Source organism: Porcisia hertigi, chromosome 24, assembly GCF_017918235.1.
Source record: "Porcisia hertigi strain C119 chromosome 24, whole genome shotgun sequence".
Lineage (NCBI taxonomy): Eukaryota > Euglenozoa > Kinetoplastea > Trypanosomatida > Trypanosomatidae > Porcisia > Porcisia hertigi.
In genome coordinates, this window is record NC_090583.1 from 161330 (window position 1) to 182795 (window position 21466).

Genomic DNA, 21466 nt, shown 5'->3' on the forward strand with positions numbered 1-21466 from the left:
GGGCGCAGAACCTCTACGTGGTGGTGGGTAGGTGCATAGTTGTGTATCTCTTCATTGTACTGTGCTGCCGCTCCGAGAGAGCCTGACAAGCCCCCAAAGCGCTGGACACACGTATGATGGCCAACATATGTCTTGAGCAAAGGCCCTGGAATGCCAACGACGAACACTCGCCCCCCCCCTCCTCCTCCTCCTCCTCCCCCCGGTGCTACCGAGTGGGTGGAGGAGAGAGGTCATCCGCTACTCTTTGTGAACGAAACAATTTGTGGCGTTTTTTTTTCCATTTCTTTCATTGTTTCTCGTGGCGGGAGCGATGCGGCGATACCGCCGGGGGGGGCGCTCGAGTCTCCTGAATCCCCCAAAAAAAAAATTGGGGGGTCAATTCAAAGCTCGATCGCGTTTCGGTCGACCAGCGTTACTTCCCGTCACCCTTCTTTTTCCCCGAGAGAACAAAAAAAGGCCCACGGGGGGAGGGGGAGGGAGAGGCGGCTCAGCCGCTCTATTGCTGGCCGGTATGGCCTCGCTGCATACAGCGCAACTGCACGACCGCCCTCTGATGAAAGTCGAATCGCTCTTTTTTCTTCTTTGATGATCTCACAACTGGCCTCAACGTGCCGCCCACCCCATTCCCCCTTGTCTTCATTCTTCTTGTCACTTTACGCCATACACATGGGCACACTCCGGCGGGTGGGGCGAGACGCAGGATGTATACCCCCCTCCCCCTCAATACGTGATCAACAGCATTGGAATCTGGCGTACACGAATCTACGCACCTAATGGCCGATGGTAGTAAAGAGGTGTTCTTCATCGCATCCTCGTCCTCTAGTAGCGATGAGGAGGAGGACAGTCCGCCCAGTACGTGCAACACGCTCCCCCCATATCATGCCTCGGCTAGCGCATATGGCGACCGTCGGCGACGTCTGTGCGACCTGAATACCGCCGCCTCAACGATGGAAGAAATTTTTTTCGGGCTTGCGCCACCAAAACAGCGCGTGAAGTCGCAGTCCGAGGTGCATCAGGAGCAGCGCCTCCCTTTCTCTTCGTTCACAAGTGTGCTGAGTGACGAGACTGGCGCAAGGACAAAAAAACACTCTGAGACAATGCTGAAAAGCACCGACACGGCAGGGTGCAGCGCACCCGGGGTACAGCTTGCTTCAAATCTAGAGCACAAGGAGGCAGGTCTTCACGCCGGCGGCTCTCCGTGGGCGATGCCAGAGAAGCAGTGGACGCCGCCGCCTCGCCCACTGGCTGAGCTGCGCGCCATGACCTCCTCGGATGTGCGAGAGGAACTAGAGCGCTTCTTTGTTCGCAAAGACTCTCACGCGAAACGCTTCAAGTCTGTCGAAACAGCGCTGCTGGGCCAGGCCGCGGCCGAGCACGGCGCTGGCGCTACGGCGGCAGCAGGGGTGCCAGGCACGGCTCCCCCTAAGGACGGATCGTGCTCCACCTTCTCAAAGGCTACGAGAGAGGAACTACTAGCGCGTGACCGGTGCCGGCGACTGGTGAACGTGAGCAATTGGGATGCTGCACCCCGCGGCCATGACAAGTGGGATGTGCTGCTGCCCTCCGCGCTTCTGGAGGACTGTGATGTCCCCCCCATCAAGGATGAAGCGGAACAGGCTGCCCCTGCGACAGTGACGTCCTCAGACCAGCAAGGTGCGTCTCGCACCACTTCTACCTCGCACGCCCGTCGCACGCTGCGTCCACATCAAGTGGAAGGCATTCGATTCCTGTGGAGTGTGCTGGCAGAGGGGCCGGTGGGACAGGTGCCGGCCGTGGGATGCATTCTCGCCCATACGATGGGGCTAGGAAAGACCGCACAGGTGATTGTGTTCCTGCATCTCTTCATGGCCGCCTTCCCGCGGCGTTGCGAAAGGCTCGCGTTGTCGTCCTCATCGCCATCGTGGCGTCAAGCACGCGTGCTTGTCGTGACCCCAAAGTCCACCCAATCAGGCTGGAGGCGAGAATTTCGTACGTGGTCATCGAGTTTTCCGAAGGAGCACCACCTGTGTCCGATCTTCTTCGGTGAGGGGCTCCCAGTACGCCAGCGGATCGCCATATTTCATGCGTGGCGCCGTGACGGTGGTGTGCTGGTGATCGGCTACGAGGCTCTTGTGCATCTCCTGCGGCTTGTAGAGGAGGACAACATGCTGCGGGCTCACTCTCTCGGCGGCAACGACACCGCCAAGTCTACAGCGCACACTCTCCAGCGGGCAATGGACCTGGCGATGACGTCGTCGCTCCAAAAACGCGATGACGAAGGCGGTATAGCCTTTGGTGGCGACGCCGACCCCTTCACCGAGCTTGTCGTGTGCGATGAGGCACACCGACTCAAGTCGGTGCACCTGAACATCGTCACGGCACTCCGCGGTCTTCATCCCCTGCGCCGCCTTCTTCTCACCGGTACACCGCTGCAGAACCACCTGCAGGAATACTGGGCCATGATTGACTTCAGTGCTCATAAATACTTCAACCGGAGACGCTTTCGAGAGTACTTCATCCAGCCCATCGAGGCCTCGGCAAACACGCGGGCTTCGGAGAAGGAGGTGGACATGGCCAGAAAAAAAACCTTTACCCTGATCAACGAGGTACGCCACTTCGTGCAACGCGTCGACAGCACTCCGCTGCGCATAGAGCTGCCACCCCTCCACGAGTACATCGTCGTGGTGCCTCCGTCACCTCTGCAGGCGGAGCTGTACCGTCGATTCATTCAAATTGTCCAGCATAGTGGCAGTGAAAAGCTGCACTTCTTGCCAGCCGTGTCTTATTCCGGCAAGATCGCGGCGCACCCACAGCTGCTGTTCCAGATGCGTAACAAGTCCCAGGCGGCGGGTGACACATACACCAGGTCCCTGACGCGTGCCGCAGGACCAGGTGGACGTGACGCTGAGCGCTCTGCATTTGACCGCCATGTGGCAGGCGACTTGCGCCCACCGCAGCAGCAGCGTCAGCGCCAAGAGGTGGTGAAATCGATGGAGGGCGGCACCCCTGCCCACACCATGAGCGGTGGTGGTGGTGATGACCGCACTCGCGTCGACGAAGATGAAAAAAAGGCCGTTGTCATCGACTCAGATGCGGACTCAATCTCCCCCACCAGCGGCGACGGCGATGAGTGCGACGAGCGTGTGTTCGTCCGAGCAACTCAACAATCCTTCTCCAGCGCCTATCCTAAGGCGTCACTCACCTACGAGGAGTTGTGCGTGCCACCCTCAGTGAACTACACACCGCTCCTGGAAGACGGGGTAAAGGTGCTGGTCGCCATGAAGCTGGTTGCCGCTGCTATCGCACGGGATGAGAAAGCTCTCCTGTTTAGCCTTTCCACCCAGCTTCTTACACTCCTGGAACACATGATCGCGAAGGTGAACATCGAGTGGCGCAAGCCGGCTGCAACCTCGCAGCCGCACCACCACCCAACGCTGCTTCGGCCGATCCGATATTGCCGCCTAGACGGCAGTCACAGCGCGGCGCAGCGGGCGGCGATGCTCGACGACTTTGACCGGCCTGACGGACCAGACCTCTTTCTGTTGAGCATGAAAGCCGGCGGTGTCGGTGTCACCATCACGGCCGCCACGCGCGTCATCCTCCTCGACACAAGCTTCAACCCAGCAGATGACCAGCAGGCGATTGGCCGCGCGTATCGATACGGGCAGACTCGTCCTGTGTACGTCTATCGTCTCATGTGCTACCCGACGCTGGAGTACAGCATCTTTGTGCAGAAACTGGCGAAGGAGTGGCTTTTCAAGACTGTGATCGAGGAGTCATCTGTCAAGCGCGATGGGCTCTCCGGAATGCATCTCTGCGAGCTTTTCTCCCTCCTCACCAAGGCTTCGAAGTTGCTAGAGAAGCCGCTATCTGCAACGCGTGCACAGATGCAGTCAACGCAGGAGGCGTTGAACGAGGACTCGATGCTCCGTGTAGCGCAGGCGGATTTGCTCTACGCGCAACGATACGAAATGTTTCTCGAACACGACTTGGATGACCAGTACGGTGCTGCTGAGGAGGCCTTCTACGACGACTACTGCCGCAGCCGGCTGTTTGACATAGCCGATGACGAGGACGCTGAGAACCGGCGCTCGACGTTGCTGCACCAGCAACGGCAGCAGCGGATGGACGAAGCAGTTCAGATACAGGTGCAGTCAAAGACGCTCACGAGTATGGTGGATGATATCATTCGATCGAGAGCCGGAACAGATCCGAATTTGGCTCGCCTTCTCATTGCGATGGGTCTGCACGTGGACCCTATCACCGGCCGTGTACATTCGAAGATGAATGATGCGAGCTCGAAGAACCCCCGCTTCAGCGGTGATAACCGCCGCTACATGGCCTCCTCCTCACAGTTGGGGGACAGCGGTGAGCGCTTCGCGCCGTCGCCCGTGCAGGTTGTCGGTGGCCCGGATACCTACGGGTCAAACAACAGGCCGCAGACGGCAACACTGCTACTGGACTCTGATCAGGACTCGTGCGACAACCTTGCCCAGCCGCACACAAAGGAAGTGAACCCTGGAACCGTCGATCCCGTCACATCAAACGCCAACAGCATCTCCCGCACACTCAGGCGCCAGCTGTACGCACGCTACCGCCCTGGTAGCTCTCCTGCGCACGCCGTCGACGTCGACAATCACGAATTGCAGTAACCGAGTTGTAACGGAAAAGCGGTGGACGAGGGAGGGGGGGAGAGGCGGGGGGGGGCTCCTTGGGTGTGTGAGAGTTCGACGATGTGGGCTGGGGTGCCCTCACCTCTGTTTCTTTTCCCCCTCGTCCACTCTTTCATTCTTTCATTCTTTTTCTGTTGTTGTTGTTGGAGATGACGGGGTCAATTGCACCACCACCACCCCCCTCCTGCATCCATAGTGACACCCTTAAAACAAAACCTGCCGGAGGATGTGGGGAGGGGGGGGGATGAGAGTCAAGCCTCGGTGATGGTGCGTAGCATTGCTTGCCACCACCACCACCTCGTAAGAAGTACGACTACGCACAAAGAGCTATGCATACATATATGTATATATATATATATATTAATGTGTGTGTGTGTGTATGCCCTCCCCCCTCCTCTTCCTCCTCCTCCTCAACTGCCTTTTCTCACTTTTGCTTCTTTACTCGTAGACCGGGTGTGCTCGTTGAATCCAAACTGTGAGCACAGGAACACCTTCCGCATCGTCCTCCGTCCTGTAACCTCTCACGCTACTACGCCAACCACTCTTCACTCAACCACTCGCATATTACAGTGAAAAAAAAACAGCAAGAAAAGGGGGGCAAAGATAGAGAGAGAGAGGCACATACACACGCCTGTGTACACGCCATGGCCCATCCGACAGCACCACCGTCTTCGGCTCAGCCAAAGCTAGAAGAGGATGGAACGGTGGTACAGAAAGAGAAAAAAGTCGACTCTGCCACACGCGAGAAGCCTCTCGGAGTGCATGGAGACTCCCGCGAACCACATGACCGCCGCATCGCCCTCACGCGACCGCCGAAACACAGTTGGAAGTGTGTCGCATGTGGCAAGCATAGCACCGATATCCGTCATGTGTGTGCGTTCTGTCTCTCTCCAGAGCCCGGGTACGGCGATAACCCTGTCACCTCCTGTCCTCGTGATGGCGGCGGTGCCGCGAACGCCGGAAAGTCGGCAGTACAACCTGCGCCCGCACAACGCCCGGGCACCTGCGAAGATGCCGGTGCCCGTCTGCAGCAGACCTCTCTCACGAAGCGGACATACCGCGCCTTCACGGAGTCACACACGCCCGCCGCACGCGCCTCGGCGGCGTCGCCGCAGCGCGGCACATCTGCCGTTCCTTCGGCAAGCGTGGGTTCGGCCCTGGAGAAGGGCAACGTGGGAATGATATCGGACTATCAGCCCGACTGCGGTGGCCGCGCCTTTGGTGATGCCGGCAATAAAGACGGCAATACGGAAGGTGACAGTGCGACTGTACTGACCCCAACGTCGAATGCACAGCGAAACCCAACGAAGCCCAATCGGTTCAGTAAAAACTTCACACACTTTGTGTCGATCCCCTTCGGGAAGCTGCCTGCGGTGACAGCAAACGCGACGCGATTTCTGGAGGACCTGCGCAGCTTTGTCGTCGCCAAATACGCCGAGTCGGTTCAAGAAAAGGACATGGCGGCAGCAGGTGGAGCTACATGCCCAGGAAGAGGCGCTGGCTCACTCCCCTCAACGTCTACTGCTGCCCCTGAGTTGGTGACACACACCGCCAAGCTACACATGACACTGCTCTTACTTACACTACCACGCCGTGAGGACGTTGAGTTCGCCAAGGAGCTGCTGCGGGGCGCCTTCGCCAATGCCTGGGCAGCGACAAAGGAGAAGTGGGTGGCGTCCACGGACACGACGTACGCGCTGAGCGGAAGTCCGCCCCTCGCCTCAAAGCACCGACACCCCCTCGTACGGCTTGGGGGCGGGCTTCAGGTGTTCTCGGCCGGCGGACGAGACGAGGTGTGCGACCCAAAGAAGGCGACCGTCGTGTACATGGGCATCAACGACGCGGCCGGGCTCGCCACAGTGCAGCAGATGCAGCGTGTCCTGCATGAGAGCCTTGCCGAAGTCATCGACAACCCCAAAGAGGCGGAAAGGTCGCGCGAGGTGCTTCATGTGACGATCATGAATAAAAAGTGGGGTAGAAACCAGGCGGCACGTCACCCATTCGATGCGCAGCCGATCGTGGAAGCCTTTCCCAATGCAGCCATTGGCGCGGGTGAGGATGCCAGGCAGCCGTTCGAGATCCCAGAACTGGAGTTATGCGCGATGCACCGCCACGACCCGGAGAGCGGTGCGTACTTTGTGGAGACCACCGTGAAGATCTAGCGTCCTGTGAGAGAGGTGAGGCAAGAGGAGGTGATGAGCAGATTTGAAAAAAAAAAACCTCTCACCACATCTCGCCTACCATTGCACCGAATATATATATGTATATATGTATATTTATATATATCTATATATTTATATATACATATACATATATGAGAGAGAGAGAGGGAGAGAAGAGGAGGAAAAAGAGGGTGGCATGGAAGCAAAAAGTTCACATATATTTTTTCTGACGTGTTCATTTTTTGATTTCTTGTTACACATTTTTCAGGATCGAACCGTTTTTTTTTCCTTTCCCTTCCCTACTCGTTTCGGTGGTGTGGATTGCGTTCGACCAGTGGGGCAGTCCCTGCAGCTGCAGCAGCAGCAGCAACGCAGGGGGAGGAGGGAGGAGGAAGAGGGAGAAGTGCTGTGAGGACCCAAATATGTATACATGATATATACATATATATATATATATTAGCAACACGAGCTTCTCGCACGCCGCCCCCGCCCCCCCCCCCTCCACCACACCCACACACACACACACACTATTTCTCTCTCATCCAATAACGATTACCTACCCTGCGAGCGCTTGCCCCCTCTCCCCTGCCACGTGACTCCCCTTCGTTTTTCCCACTCATAAACTCGCCTTCGCCAAGGTCGAAGAAACGCAGCGTTTATCCAAATGTGAAAACACTCAAGTCGACAAAGCGCCCCACACCAGCCGATGAGGCACCACTCGCCTGCCTATGCGCCCTTTATTGAACCGCGTTGACTGTCTCTGCACGGTCTCTCTTTTGTCACCATCCCCGCCTCCAAGCGCCTCGCCGTGCACACACGCTTCCATCTTTCTTCCCCCCCCCTCCCCCCTTTCCTCCCTCGTGGTCCTCCTCTCTTTCATCTCTGGATCCGTCGGACCTCCCCGTGCATTGACGGGTGTGCGGCTCGGGCGCGCTCACGTCCACTTGGGAAACCGTAAAAAAAAAAGAATATATGCGTTGTCTCTCTCAGTCAAGTAGACACGCATACGCAATCGTGGGCGCATCATCGCCCTGCTCCACACAGACACAACTGCACGCCCAGAGAAAGGCTGTGATAAGCTCAAATTGCACTCTGGGTGCCAAAGGATGTTCCCCGGCTACCTACCTATGGCGCACCGCAGTGGACATCCGCGCAAGGTAGCTTCGCCAACGTTGAAGGGATGTAAAGCATTTTGCAGTCCCCCGTATCTGATTGCTCGCGACTCGGAGTTAACAGCACCCGCAGTGGCGACCTCAAACTGCGGCGATGCCCCTTCCGCGTTCACCGACCCCTCCTCCACGTCCATCCTCCCCAGTAATCGAGTGGACAAAAACTTCGACCTCCCACCTGCCCTCATCACGTGTCTTGTGCGACATACCAATGCCCAGCACAAGCTCCTGGCCACACCGGCGATCGTGGAGCGATGCCTGCGCGACTTGCAGCGTCAGCTCATGCCGGGGGTGCCTGTGGAGCGCGTCTTTGGGTCCGCAGCGCCGGCAACAGTGCTAATGAGCAGGAAGACGTACGGCGCCGCCCCTCCAAAGGACAAGTTACTGCCCGCTCCGTTGAACAGCGCCGCGCCGTCTTCGATCACCACGCCAAATGCCGGCTCGTACCTGGCAGGTAGCCGAGTGCGCCTTCAGCTGGCTAAGACCACCGATATTTCGGCTGTAGCAAGTGGCGCCTCAGTGCTGCATCTACTGATGTACGCAGTGGATGAGCCGGAGTCGAAGCCGGCATTGCTGGCGCAGATCGCACAGGATTGGCGTGCCGCCTTGATGCGCAAGGGCGAAGGTGACGACTACCTAGTGCTGCTGGTGCATAGCGATCTCATCGCCGCTGCCGAGGAAGCCTCTCGACTGGCAGAGGAAGCACAACAGAGCAGTGGCCAAGTGCTGGCTGTCACCTCGAAGGCACCAGCCCCCACTACAAATCCACCCGCACTCCCCACATGGGGCTCGGCGTCTTCTGCATCGGCAGTTGGTCAGGCCAGGGTAGATGCTGCTGCAGGGCAACTGCGCAAGTACTACAAGGAGCTCCGCGACGCTAAATTCTTGCCCCAGCAGATGTGTACGTACATGCCGAACGAGACGCTGATGCGTATTCTCGAGCGGTTGCGATCTGCCATCATCACACACGGTGCCCGCTTACGCCAGGGGCTCGAGGCGTGCGCCGCCCAAAAACGGTCCTCCCCACAAGACCCTCTCACCAAACCGGGGGCCTCAGCAGCTGCGAAGGTAAGCACCACTGTAACGAGGCAGCTGCCTGCCCCAGTCACGGGGCTGCACACCGTCGGCGGCGCATCGCCTTCGAGGGCTCCGCCGCAACCGCCTGTCGGCGCTGCCTCCTCGTCGCCACAGGAGGTGCACAAGTATTGGAGCGTGCAGGCGTTTTGGCGGTGTGGCTTCGACCTCGCCGTGCATTACCTGCAGTACGGCCTCGTGTTCGACGCCCGCGCAGTACTGGAGCGCCTTTTTCTCGAGTACTACAACAGCTCAGACGACTACAACTTTATGCGCACGCCCGTGACGACGCTGCAGAAACTAGGGCAGGTACCGAACTTGTTCGACACGCACCGGCACACCAATCGGCTGCAGAGCAAGTCAGGCTATCCGGAAGGACTGAACACAGAGGCTGAGCTGCTCGAGGGCTTGTTACTCGTCACCTCGGCAGAGATGACGTGCTCGTTGTTGCTGGGCGACACCACCGCAGCGATGACGCGCTACCACGCGTTTATGCAGGTCACACGCGAAAAGTTCGATGAGTGGTCCACCGCGGATGTCAAAGAGAGACTTCCGGTTACGTTACCACCGAAGAAGGCAGAGGACAACACGCACGGCCCCGCGCCCCTCAACTCCACGACCTATCAGCAATTTTTCCTTCTGCGGTGCTACTTGTCTGCGCTCCGCTTGTGGTGGCCGGCGAGCGGACTCTGCCGTCCACGATGCGAGGCCGCCGCCGCTGCCGCTGCTACCACACCATCCCAGCCACTGGATAAACGCCACGAAACCACCGCCGAGAATCCAACCAGCGTGCTGGAGACGTCCCCTGCGCCGCTGTCCCCCACGAAGGTGCGGTCGGTGAATTGTAGCGCGAACGGGGGTCGCATGGCTACCGTGGCTGCGGATGTGAACAACCGCGATGACCACCACCAGCGAGGACAAGAATCAGCAGCGTCATCGCGTTCTTCCTCACCTATATCACCCGCAGCACTAGCCGACGAAAAGGTGATCCACATAACGCCAGCGTCAGGCACCGACACAACACAGCTTGTCCCGCTCGCACTCCTCGAAAGTGGCGCCCGCCCCTCCATTGCGAGCCTATCCCTCGCCACCACCATCGGCAGCGGCTCCAAACGGCCAAGCGAGGAGCACAGTGCGATGCGACGGGAGTCGGATGAAGGGAGAGCGAGCGACTCCATCACCGAACCTGCACCCTCTGTTTTGCCAGGATCGTATGCTGGCATCGCGCCGGAAACCGATTTGGATGAGGATGTGGAAGCGACTGTGTGTGATGGGGGGCTTGACTATCTGCTGAAGAGCTGCGAGGACACAGTGGAAACGGCTGCTGCCCATCTTATCAATCTCGCAACTTTGACAGGCTTGCTTCCTGGGGATATGGTGCCGGAGGACCTGCTGGACAGTACGCAAGCCATGCGCGACGCCCTCAACGCTGGTGATGTAGAGGCGGCGCAGGTCCTTCAGCGGCATCAACGGCACCTACGTCACATTTGCACAGAGGCGGCGAGTCTACTAGAGAAGGCCAGAGATGCACTGGCGGCCGTTGCGCAGGACCTCGGCTACGGCCACCTCAACTGCCCAGTGTCTCTCGCCAGTATCGTGTCGTCGAGCAATCAAGCTGAACCGGGTTCTTCTGGTGACGATGCCGCAGCCACCACTGCAGCAGCATCGTTCTCATTTTCAAATGTCGAGGAGTTGTCGTCACCGGTGAAGGCGTTGCGTCTGTGGCGGGTGCTAACGGCGATGGCCGCCCTCTCCCTGCGCATTGGAGAGCAGCGGCGACGTGAACTCGATCTCTACACCCAACTCGCTATGACCTTCCTCATCGATCAACCCAACGTGACAGCCAAAATCGTATCGGAACGCCTGTTACCGGGTACCAAGCGTCAAGGCTGGCGACAGATCGAGCTGTTTGTGCGCCGACTCTACGTCGAGGCGCGAGAACGGCTTATGCGCCGTGCTGGGCTGGCTTACCCCTGCCGTACTGCGACAATGGCCGAGCCACAATCATGCCTGTGGCTTCGCGTGTTCCCCACAAGCACTGACTACGCTCTCTACCGCGAGTGTATGTTAGAGCTGTTGAGCGACTCCAGCGTTGGCGGCGGCGTGGCTTCCGAGGATGGCATCTACTCTTTAGACAACCGCCTCTTCTCCTCGCGCCCCATGACGGAGAGGTGGCGGGAACTAGTTGGGATCGACGCGTTGGTGATGGGGACGGTCTTTCAGGGAGAGCCCTGTGAATACCCTTTGGAGCGCCTCTCGTCCCCATTCATGGTAAAAGTGGAACACAAGGCGACCACCACCACCTCCACTTTGGACTCGAAAGCCGACAGCAACCTTTCGATGAACAACCTCTGCCCCACCACCGTACCGCGTGGCCTACAGAAGGCAGATGTCAACGATGTGGTGCAAATTAGCCTGGCGTCCTTGTGCACCATCAACCCGCTGGCACGCCCAGCCTTCCCTGGGGCAGCAGAAGAGAAGACAGTGACTCTCGGGGCGAAACCTGCGGTTTGGTTCCAACTCACGCTGGAGTCACGCAAGGACTGGAACAACAACAACCACGACGACGACGACGAAGTGACGCACGAAGTGAACATTTGTGGCGCCGACGCGGTACACTACGACGAGGAGACACACCAACTGCGTCTGAGCTTCACCTTCCCGGTATGCCACGCTGGCCTCTATCGTCTGCGCTGCCTGCGCCTGTGCAATGGCAGTATGTGGCTAGCCTACTATCCTCAGAGCGACATTAGTGGCAGCGATGGTCGCCCAAGCGGGTGGGCGCCATCTCCATATGTTGCGGGGTGGTACGCCTCCTCCACGCAGCATCTGGCGCGCGCCATTGCGGAGCCCCCGTACCAGCCACTTGGCCGCTCCACGCTGCTGTGGGTGCCGCAGCCGCGCAGCAGCGTGCATCTCCAGCTTACACTTCCGCCGGAAGCCCACTGCTTTGCCGATAGTGTCGACTACGTAACGTTGGACGTGGAGCTGGAGGACCCTCTCCCTATTGGCGCCCCAGCAACGACGGTGGCGTCTGCGGAAGGCTTGGGCGGTGTCACGTCTGGAACCTGCATGGACGCTCAGATAGTGAAAAGACTTGATGTCGCGCCGAGGAAGCAAGGCGACGCGGCTGGGGTGGACAGCCTCTCTCCAATCACAGAGTGTATCTGCTCCTATAAAGCTAGTCCTGGTAGCCTGCTGTTGTCGCCGTCACCCGGTCCAAGCGGTGGCGATAACACCCACTGTGCCCAATACCACTTGGGATCACCGTACTGGCCACCTCTCTCCCGCGGAGCCGAAACCCACAACGAAGGACCCCCACTACAAAACGCGCCGCTTCTCCACCCCTCGCTGAATCCGCTGCTGCCCTTCCGCGAAGATAGCGAGGCCAACCGCAAAAGCAACGGTTCGAACGCGCACTCCAGCACACCGCGGCTTGTCGCTGCGGTTGTGCTTGGGACCCCCAACGTCTACCGCCCCAAGAGCAACGCAGCGGCGGCGCGCTCTACCCTTGGCACCTCCCTCCTGAACGTCACCATGGCCGGGCATGGCGCCGGCCCCCCTGGCGTTGTCGTACCTGGCGGCGGCAACAGCAGCACTATCCTGGGATCGAGCGGTTCCTTCTCCTTGCGAACCCCGCAGCCGGTCGACTCACTGTCGCTGTCTCGACGGGGTGCACCGCCAAGTTTGCCTGCGCCAGGGTGCACACACCCCACGCCGTTTGGAGACGTGCACGAGCCGGTGCACCCTGGCGCAGTAGGCCAGACCTCGCTTTACAAGTCTGTCTTCAAGTCTTTGCGCCTAAGCAACGCCGTCGAACCGGCAGCACCGGCAGCACGGACAGCGGTGGGTACCTTAGCAGTGATACAGGGTGACCAGATTCTGCCGCAGCAACAACAGCCTGTGCGTCGTGGTCCTCGCCTCTCCACAGTACTCCCCATCCCCGTGGAATGCGGCGCACCGGACAAAGTGCACATGACGGGAAATGACGGGTTCAATGGTGACTCGCGAGGGAATCGAGGTGCCGCTGCCTCAATTTCTGGCCTCGGCATCGCTGGTGAGGCCTCAATGACACCTGTGGCGTCCTTGTTACGCAAGGTTCCCGAGGGCACGTTGGAACTCGTGTTGGTGCACGCCGATACGGCCATACAAGAAGACAGAAGCGCGACCGCAACATCGCAGAGCGCAAAGACAGTGGCAGCCGCAGTGACCGCCGCGCGCACTGTAGTGCCGATCCACCTTCGCTCCTTCCTGCAAGACATCCCCACACCGGAGGTGCACTGGAATGACTCAACGAAGAGCAACGCCGTCGCTGCCGATATGTCGGTGCTGCGAGCGGAGAGCGGCGTGTCAGCCGACCCGCGGCGCGAGACGGTGATTCGGTTTCTTCCCAACGTCCCCTGTGCAGCAGAGCCGGCGACTAATGTCACGGGCTCGGAGAAGGCTGTGGTCGCCGTCACGCATATGCGCCTACGTTTGCCGCTGCTGCCGCTCCTCGCCACCCCGATCTCCGCCAAGGCGCTTGAGAACCAGCGCTCAAAGACCGTGACATCCGCTAGAGGGATGGAGGAGGACCCCGCACCGTCTGCCGCTGTGGCCGCCAATCAAGCGCGCATCACCTTCACCTGCCTCCGCGGTCACGAACCCTGCACAACCACCCTAAGCGCGGTGATCCCCTTTCAAGCTGCTATCCGCTTCGAGTATGTGTTTAAGCACTTCCAGGGACGTGTGTACTGCCTTGTAAAGATGAAGAACCTCCTCACCAGCACCTCGCTCTGGCTGCGCGGCGCTCTGCTACGCGTTCTCGACTCGGAGCCATCGTACGAGATTGTGCGAGTCTGCGAAGTGTACAACGATCTCCTCTTTAGGGAGTGGAAGCCGCAGGAGGAGTTGAGCATCCTCTACGAACTAGATCTCATCGCATCATTCCACCCCGCGCAGCCGGAGTGCACGCATCAGGTGCAGATGGAAGCCCTCTACTCGAGCTGGCGACGAACGTTCCTGACGACACCACCCGAGGAGCGACTTGTCCTGCGCACGGTTGAGCTGCCGCCGACGGAGATAACGGCGGAGAGTGTCGAAGTCATTCACAGCGACATCGACCTGGGTGTATCCGGAGGGAGCACGAGCGACTGTGCCGTATCACCGCACGGGACCCTGGAAGCAACCGCGAGGTTGGCAGGCGAAGCCGGAGACGCGACAAAACCCACAGCGGCGCTGACCTCAACACCGGGTACGAGGACCGCGTCTCACGACCACAACGACGGGAGCCCCGCTGCAGCAGCGCACCCTATGAACTGTGCCTCTCTCTCGCGCAGCAGCAGCAGCAGAAAAATCAGTGTGAGCAGAAGTAGCGGAGTCGAGAGCCAGGCAGCAGCGTCCAGGGGTGTGCACTTCAACATAGTCACACTGCGTCATCTAGAAGAAACATGCAACACGATATGGGGTCCCGTGGCGACATTCCGCTCAAAACACCTCTGTGTCTTTAGCATAGTCATGTACGCCGAATCCCCGTGGACGATGCGCTTTGGAGCGGCGACCAACTACGTAGCCCAGGCGCCATCTACACCAATCTCGCTGACAAGCGGCGCTGGTGACGGGGCACCACTGCCACGCAACGTCACTCATCTGGTAGCGCCGGCAACAGCAGCACCGCATCCACAGCCACCTCACCCGAGCAACGCCTCAAACTTGTCGAGCAGCTTCTATGGTGCACCACAGAACCACTCGAGCGGCGGTGGCGGTGAAGGGGACGGCAAGCCTGGCGCAAACACGTCGCTCTTCGGGAACGCCATAGTCGACCCACCCTCGGACTTCGTTTTCGTTGCGGGAGAGCCAGTGCGCTTCTGTGTTCGACTGCAGCCACAAGCACAGAACTGGCCAGAGGACGCGGGTATGGAAGAAAACTTCTTCATACGTCTCAAGTACAACCCGGAGCAGTGGATGGTGATTGGCAAGCAGCGCGACCGTCGCACCCTGTCCTTGATGGAGGAGGTAACGGTTTACTTCAACGCGGTACCACTGCTTCCTCCGACGTCCGCTGACAACGACACGAGTACTGCAAAGTCGTCAGAGGCTACAAAGGCGGTGACCATGACAGGCGACGAAAACAAAGAAAATACAGGCGAGGATGAAGTCGTCGGCACGGCTACTGGGACAGGACGCCGCAAGTGTCGCTCTGTCCGGCCCCTCGCCGGGAACGCGGTGAAGGATGAGGGCATCCTCCAGACGCCTACAGTGGAGATGTTCTGGGAGCAAAAGAAGCCCAGGACAGCGGTAGGTGAAACAACAAACCTGTCGACGAGCCGCGCTGTCGAAAAAGACATCACCCTGGCAGGTGAAACGGAGGCAGACCCCAGCGCTACGGATGAACAAAATATGTCTGCAGATGCGGTCATGGGCGATGCTGTTCTTGTCGACGTTGTCCAATTTCGAACGTGGGTGCGCGTGCGCAAACGTAAGCATTGAACCGCTTCTTCCCCCCCCCCCCCTTCGTCTTCTCCCCTCCCCTCCTATTCCCCACTAATTTGTCGGATATTTTGTGATACTGGACACCTTTCCTTTCTTTCCGCTGCTGTGGCAGAAGCTCAAAGCATGACCCGATGTGGTGAGTGGGGTGAGTGAGTGCATGAAAAGTGTCCGCTGATCATTTCTTACAGCCGTATGAGCATGTGCATGTCGCCTATACAGTAGAAGCTGCCGCCTCCTCTCCTCCACCACCACCACCACCCCCTCCTCCCGCCATTGTAGCGTCTCCCCTCACAGCATGGAAGCACGCGTACACACCACGCAAAGGCCATTTGGTATTGAATATCTGTTTTGGGGGAAGGGGGGGTATCTTTGGTTCTCCAAACGCGTGTGCACTGGACCGATGGTCCTCACTCACCATGCCTCTCCTTCCTTGATTCCGTCTCCCCTCCCCCCCTCCCCCCTTCTGGGAGTGTATTCTCCGCATTTTTTTCTTGTTTATTTGTTTTAGTTGCCTCTTCCGTGAGTCTTGACGGTTTTCTTGGCGGCGTCGCTCCGACAGAAGCAATGCAGTGCAGTGCAGTGCAGTAGTACTTTGCAGGTCTGTGCATCTCCTTAACGGAGCCTTTTCGTTTTTTCCCCTCCCTTCTCTCTCTTTCACTTCTTGATTGGCTGCAGACGAGAGTTTTGTTTTTTTTTTTTGCGCGCGCGGTTTCCGATGCAACACCACTCGTCCACCGTATATCATAAGCGTACGCTATACATAAGTGGGGCGGTTATACGTGTCAGCCTCTGTACCTTATCGATTGACTCCACGCTGTTTTTTCTCATCACTCTTTTTTCGTCAGATTCACCAAGCACCACACCTCAAGAAAAAAAAAATGGAGCCACACGAACGACTCACGCCGGAGGAGCTGGAGAAAAGGTTGCGAGTCTACCTCGCCAACGACACAACTCGAGAGAGAGAGAGCCACGATGGTCAAGTAAATGTCACTTAACGGGACTACAGAGGACTGTCTACTCGGTGCTCTCTGCAGGACCATGAAGGGCACGGTGACGAAGAGCCTGGAGCAGAGGGCCGCGTCGACCAGGTCAAACGGTGGCAAGGCGACCTCGGAGGAACGCACGTTGAACGTTTGGCTGGATTTGATGAACGCACGAATTCTCTTAGAGGATAAGAAGATGCGGGAATTATTGGCTGTGACAGAGAAAAACAAAAGAAATTCGTGCTGCAACTACGCAACCCGGCGAACCCGCTGGAGGGACTACAGGCCAAGTTTGAATCGACAATTGAAGCGAAGGACCATGACGCCAGCCATGGCAGCATCTGCGGTAATCCTGCTCGGTCTGACGGGGCCAGAGTTAAAGGAAATGAGCGGAGCTGAGCGGATCGCTTTATGGTTCGAGTTGTTCGCGACTGAACCGTCCTCATCACGCCTATATCGCTACAACGTGCTGGTCGTCAATGACCTGCCAAACAAATCGGATCAGCGCAATTGGAGTGATGTCCTCTCAAAAGTGGACACCCCTCTACTTCCGGAGACGGCGCGATTGGCGCAGTTCAACCAGATCACACTTGAGGAGGCGCAGGCAGAGAGCGCACCACAGCAGGCAGGCATTGAGGGCGGTGAGGTCCAGGAGGAAGAGTCACAGAAACGTTTCCGCCGCGCAAAGGGTAAGAAACGCGATTTGCTGGAAGGTGCAGCTCAGTACGCGCCAATTGTGGGCGCGGACGGGTCAACAATTGGAGCGTTGGACTTGAGCAGCTGGGATGAATTTGCCGCCACTGCGCTGTACGCAAACTTGGACACACTCAACGCCAACGACCGTGAGTTTGCTTGTCGGATGATGAGCGAACGCATGCGCGCACAAACGCGCCAAAGCACTCAATACCGCACAGACGCCCCCACAAATTACACGCGTTACCAAGGACAAAATTATACAAATGGTGGCAGGCGAAACGGTCACAGCAACGGCGGCGCAGGAGGCAGAGGCCATACATACCGCGGAGGCGAGCCGCAGAAAAATCCCCAATAAACTGATGCGCGACGGAACGGCAGCCGTCGTTTTGAAGGAGGAATCCACACACACATCAAATAATATGTCGAATATTGCCCGCAAATTCGGCAAGGAGGTGTGGGGCGGCGATATGCTCGAAAGGCAAAACATCAAACTTGGAACTCGACGCAATTTACGAGCAATACCTACCACCAAAACGTATCGTTCCGTCGGATACAATGGTGCACTTGGACCGTGATAAAACCAAACAACTTACGAAGATGGTGCGCAAGCACGGCTTTGTTTATTTTCCAATCTTTATTATAAAGCATTGGATAGCGGGTTTTTTGGAGCAAGACCACGAGGATGCAACAAGCATCCAGTTATCCATTTATGACTCTGCACCATCCCCAATTTTGGAGCAACAACTCAATGAGAACCTCAAAAAGGTTTGGCCGGCTTTGCGTTTGGTGAAACAGATTTTCGCCACGTCAGGAACGCTATAGCAATGATTGTGGGTTGTTCATGTCCGCGGCATTTTTCAGCCATCATTTACAATTAATGGTCGAGCACCGTCGCGATTTGCCACGGTGTTTGCGACGACTATTTTTTTGCGGCGTCGCAGTATCACCCGCCACGTGATTATTTCCTCACGAAAATGCGGAAGGTGCTCACGAACCACCCGGTGTCTCGGAAAGATTTCTTCTACGACGAAATCGCAAAGATGCCTTGGAAGCGTACAAAAATCGATGACGCGGTCCAATCATCCGGATCACGCGACGCTCTCCACGGAGGCGGTGGTTTAAAGCAGTCGAAAAAGTCTCCGCCGAATCGGAAACGACCCACGACACGCACCACACGAGCGGTTCAGAGCATTCCAAAACCATCTTCGAGACAGAAGAAAAGGGAAACCAGGATGCAGAGGAACGCGGACCGAGCTGCGCGAACGAGGCGCACACCACAGGAGAGAAAATCGACATCGGTGGGCCGAGGACCTGGAGCAGCAGCTCTGCGGTGAGGATGGCGAGGCGACCCGCGTGCTGGAAAAACTGCGAAAATACCAGCAACAATGCCATAGGAATCCGGACGGCAAACTAGGAGATCCGGACCTCGAGACGGACCGGTTCCAGGCGGGGTACTCGGCACATGCGGAACCTCGCGCCGCGCAACTGATGCTGCGATACGTTGTGGAACACCATCGCGTTCCAGATGGTGCACGCATCGCACTGGCGACGGATCACCGGGCGATTGTGATTGCACAAAAGCACTTGAACGGTTTCGGTGGCATCGGCAGAGGCTATGCACTGAACAAACTCCTCGAGTACACAAATGACCTCTGGTATGACAGAGGCATCGACGTAGTGTTTTTCTACGTCGAGGGTGCGCAGAATCCGGCTGACGCCTACTCGCGCCACTTTGGGGTTGACGCGACGGGGTCGCTGGAGGTGGAGCGTGTAGCTCCCATCGGTGTGCCGTTTCTCCGCCAAACGTGGTGCCCGCTATGCGAAGAGCGGCCCCGCGAGGAGGGCGGAGAAGTGTGACAACCAACCCCGCACACACACACACACCCGCACACCATGAGATGAAGAACTTCGAAGGAAGAAAAGATGCAAGAGTGGTTTCTGGCTAACCGCGCGCTATGGGGGGCTTCCCCGGTACCGGTGCCAAGCCACAAGAAAAAACACACAACAGAGACGTAGACGACGTGACGTGTCTCACACGCGATTGGACGCGAAGGGCGGACGAGCGGAACCCCAGTTACGCGGCCGCGCGGCTGTAGTCGCGTGCCTGCCTTGACCGGACCCCTCACTCCCTCACTCCCTCTCTCTCTCGCACACACACACACACAAGTCGGTAGCATTAACGATTTCAGGTTACTGAGGAAAAAAAAAACACAGGCTGTACACTTTTTTTTCGTTGGCCTTCAACGGCCATGGCAAGGCTCTCGCCACCCCACCCCACACCCCCTCATCCACAGCACACAATAACACTATCACTGCTGTTGGTGCTAGCGTTCTGTGCCTGTAATGCGCATTCACAAATATATATATATATATAGTCGATATACCCCCCTGCTGCTCCATCAACTCTCCCCCTCCCTCCCTCCCTCCCTCCTCTCCCTCCCCCACAAAGCCGCTTTGCCCCTGAACTGTCCCCTTGGCATCGAAGTCAGTCCGCTGCCACTACCGTCAAGAACACCGACTGCCCCGTGAGGGAGGAGTATCCTCAGAGCAGAGAGCACCCCCAGGAGCTGGCAAGGCTCACGATGTTTCTCCGAACACGCGCACTGTGCTACACGGTACACACCCCACGCGGCATTAACTTTAATATCTCTGCTGACGACTCGATCTGTCGTGTAAAAGAAAAGTATGGGCGGCGTTGGTTTGGCGCGCAGCTGGACTACCTTTGGTTGGGGACGCCATCAAAAGAGTTTTTGCCCTTTTACCTCTGTAGAGGTCGCATACACGCTTCCTTCGTTGGCATTGTAAGGTACAGCGTCAACACCACCTCCAGCGATGGAAAGGGCTCGCACAACTCCACCCGCTACGTTAACACCTCCTTGCAAACACTCGACAGCGTCTTCGAGGAAAACAAGACGCAGATATATGCCGGATACAAGTACAACATCGACCACGTTCATCACGCGTTGCGCGCTGATCAACTGAGCTACTCGCTGCGCAAGTTGTATGAGGTGGATACAACCGGGGCTACCATCAACCTCTTCGAGCAGTCCACCCGGACGATGATGGGGTTTGTAGAGATGGAGGTGCGACGACAAGCCGAGGAAACAGCTTGCTCCCTGGTTCGCTCCTTCCACCCATCAGCCGACTCCGTCACGGTAGAGTTCAAGGAATTCACTTTTCATCTTGACGAGGTCACCCCTACATTTGTGCCATGCTTCGTGGTCAAGGCAGACTACGACGCGGAGCGCTATACGCTCTACGTGTCAGGGTTTAACGGCCAGGTCGGTGGTCCGTATTTACTCAACTCGCTGTACATAGCCCGCGTCACTGCCCTGGCCACGATGGCCACCACACTGCTCCTTGTGCCGAACAAGGTTGCGGGTCTCGTTTTCGGATTCGCGGCGTGTGTAGCAACTTACTATGTATCGTTTTTCGCCGCTCGCTGGTACCCAGCGGTGCGACGCAACTGGAACCGCAGGAACCGGGAACGACTTCGCCGCGAGAACCTCGGGATCGATCAAGGTGGGTACCGACCCACCACCTCTTCCCAACGTATCCAGCAGGAGTACCGCTCCTCCACCTACTGGGACACCCACGCCTACCAGCAGCGGCGCCACACCGACTCGGAGGGACAGCGATCTGCCTCCTCGTCATCGTCCACGACATCCTCGGTGCATTCCATAGCTGACCCGCTTGGGTACTACCGCACATTGGGGCTTCACGGCGATGAGTCCGTCAACGAAATCCGCAGCGTGTATCGGCAAATCGTGATGAAGCGGCACCCCGACGTCGGGGGCTCGAACGAAGAGATGGCAAAAGTAAATGAAGCCTATCGTGTACTGCGAGACCCAAAGCGTAGAGCTGCATATGACCAGAGGTAAACCCTGTGTGTGCCTGTCTGTCTGTCTCTCTCTCTCTCCCTTCCTTCCTTTCTTCCTCATCCACCTCCCCTCCTCCACGATATGTGTGCGTGTGCGCCTCTGTTCATCTGCACAGGTTTTTTTCTTTCTTTTTCTTTTGGTCGATTGAATAGTGAGTGTCGTTGTACAACACGCGTGGAAGCACAGGCCTCGTCGTCCATTCGTACACGACTGTGTGTGTGCGTGTGTGTATGTGTGATGGAATGACGTCGAGAACGCATGCACGATCAGTGGAAAGGGGGGAGGAGGAGCGGACGAAAAGCCGCCAATGGTAGGATGCACTTCGATTCGCCAAAATATAAGGAGACATATACCGCAACGTAATGAAGTACAACCTGC

At 57.8% G+C, this 21466-nt stretch overlaps 4 protein-coding genes across 4 annotated transcripts; all 4 read left to right on the top strand.

Moving 5' to 3' along the window:
- Nucleotides 1-773: 773 nt before the first annotated feature.
- Nucleotides 774-4631, top strand: JKF63_05583 (uncharacterized protein; the record flags this gene model as incomplete). The annotated part of the gene is made up of 1 exon (XM_067901540.1): nucleotides 774-4631. The coding sequence occupies one exon, from the start codon at nucleotides 774-776 to the stop codon at nucleotides 4629-4631; it is 3858 nt and encodes a 1285-aa protein (XP_067756806.1).
- Nucleotides 4632-5296: 665 nt separating this feature from the next.
- Nucleotides 5297-6814, top strand: JKF63_05584 (uncharacterized protein; the record flags this gene model as incomplete). Its single annotated transcript, XM_067901541.1, has 1 exon — nucleotides 5297-6814. The coding sequence occupies one exon, from the start codon at nucleotides 5297-5299 to the stop codon at nucleotides 6812-6814; it is 1518 nt and encodes a 505-aa protein (XP_067756807.1).
- A 1106-nt stretch (nucleotides 6815-7920) lies between these two features.
- JKF63_05585 (uncharacterized protein) lies at nucleotides 7921-15525 on the top strand (the record flags this gene model as incomplete). The annotated part of the gene is made up of 1 exon (XM_067901542.1): nucleotides 7921-15525. The coding sequence occupies one exon, from the start codon at nucleotides 7921-7923 to the stop codon at nucleotides 15523-15525; it is 7605 nt and encodes a 2534-aa protein (XP_067756808.1).
- A 4264-nt stretch (nucleotides 15526-19789) lies between these two features.
- Nucleotides 19790-21088, top strand: JKF63_05586 (uncharacterized protein; the record flags this gene model as incomplete). Its single annotated transcript, XM_067901543.1, has 1 exon — nucleotides 19790-21088. One exon carries the CDS (start codon nucleotides 19790-19792, stop codon nucleotides 21086-21088), a length of 1299 nt encoding a protein of 432 aa, XP_067756809.1.
- Nucleotides 21089-21466: the final 378 nt, after the last annotated feature.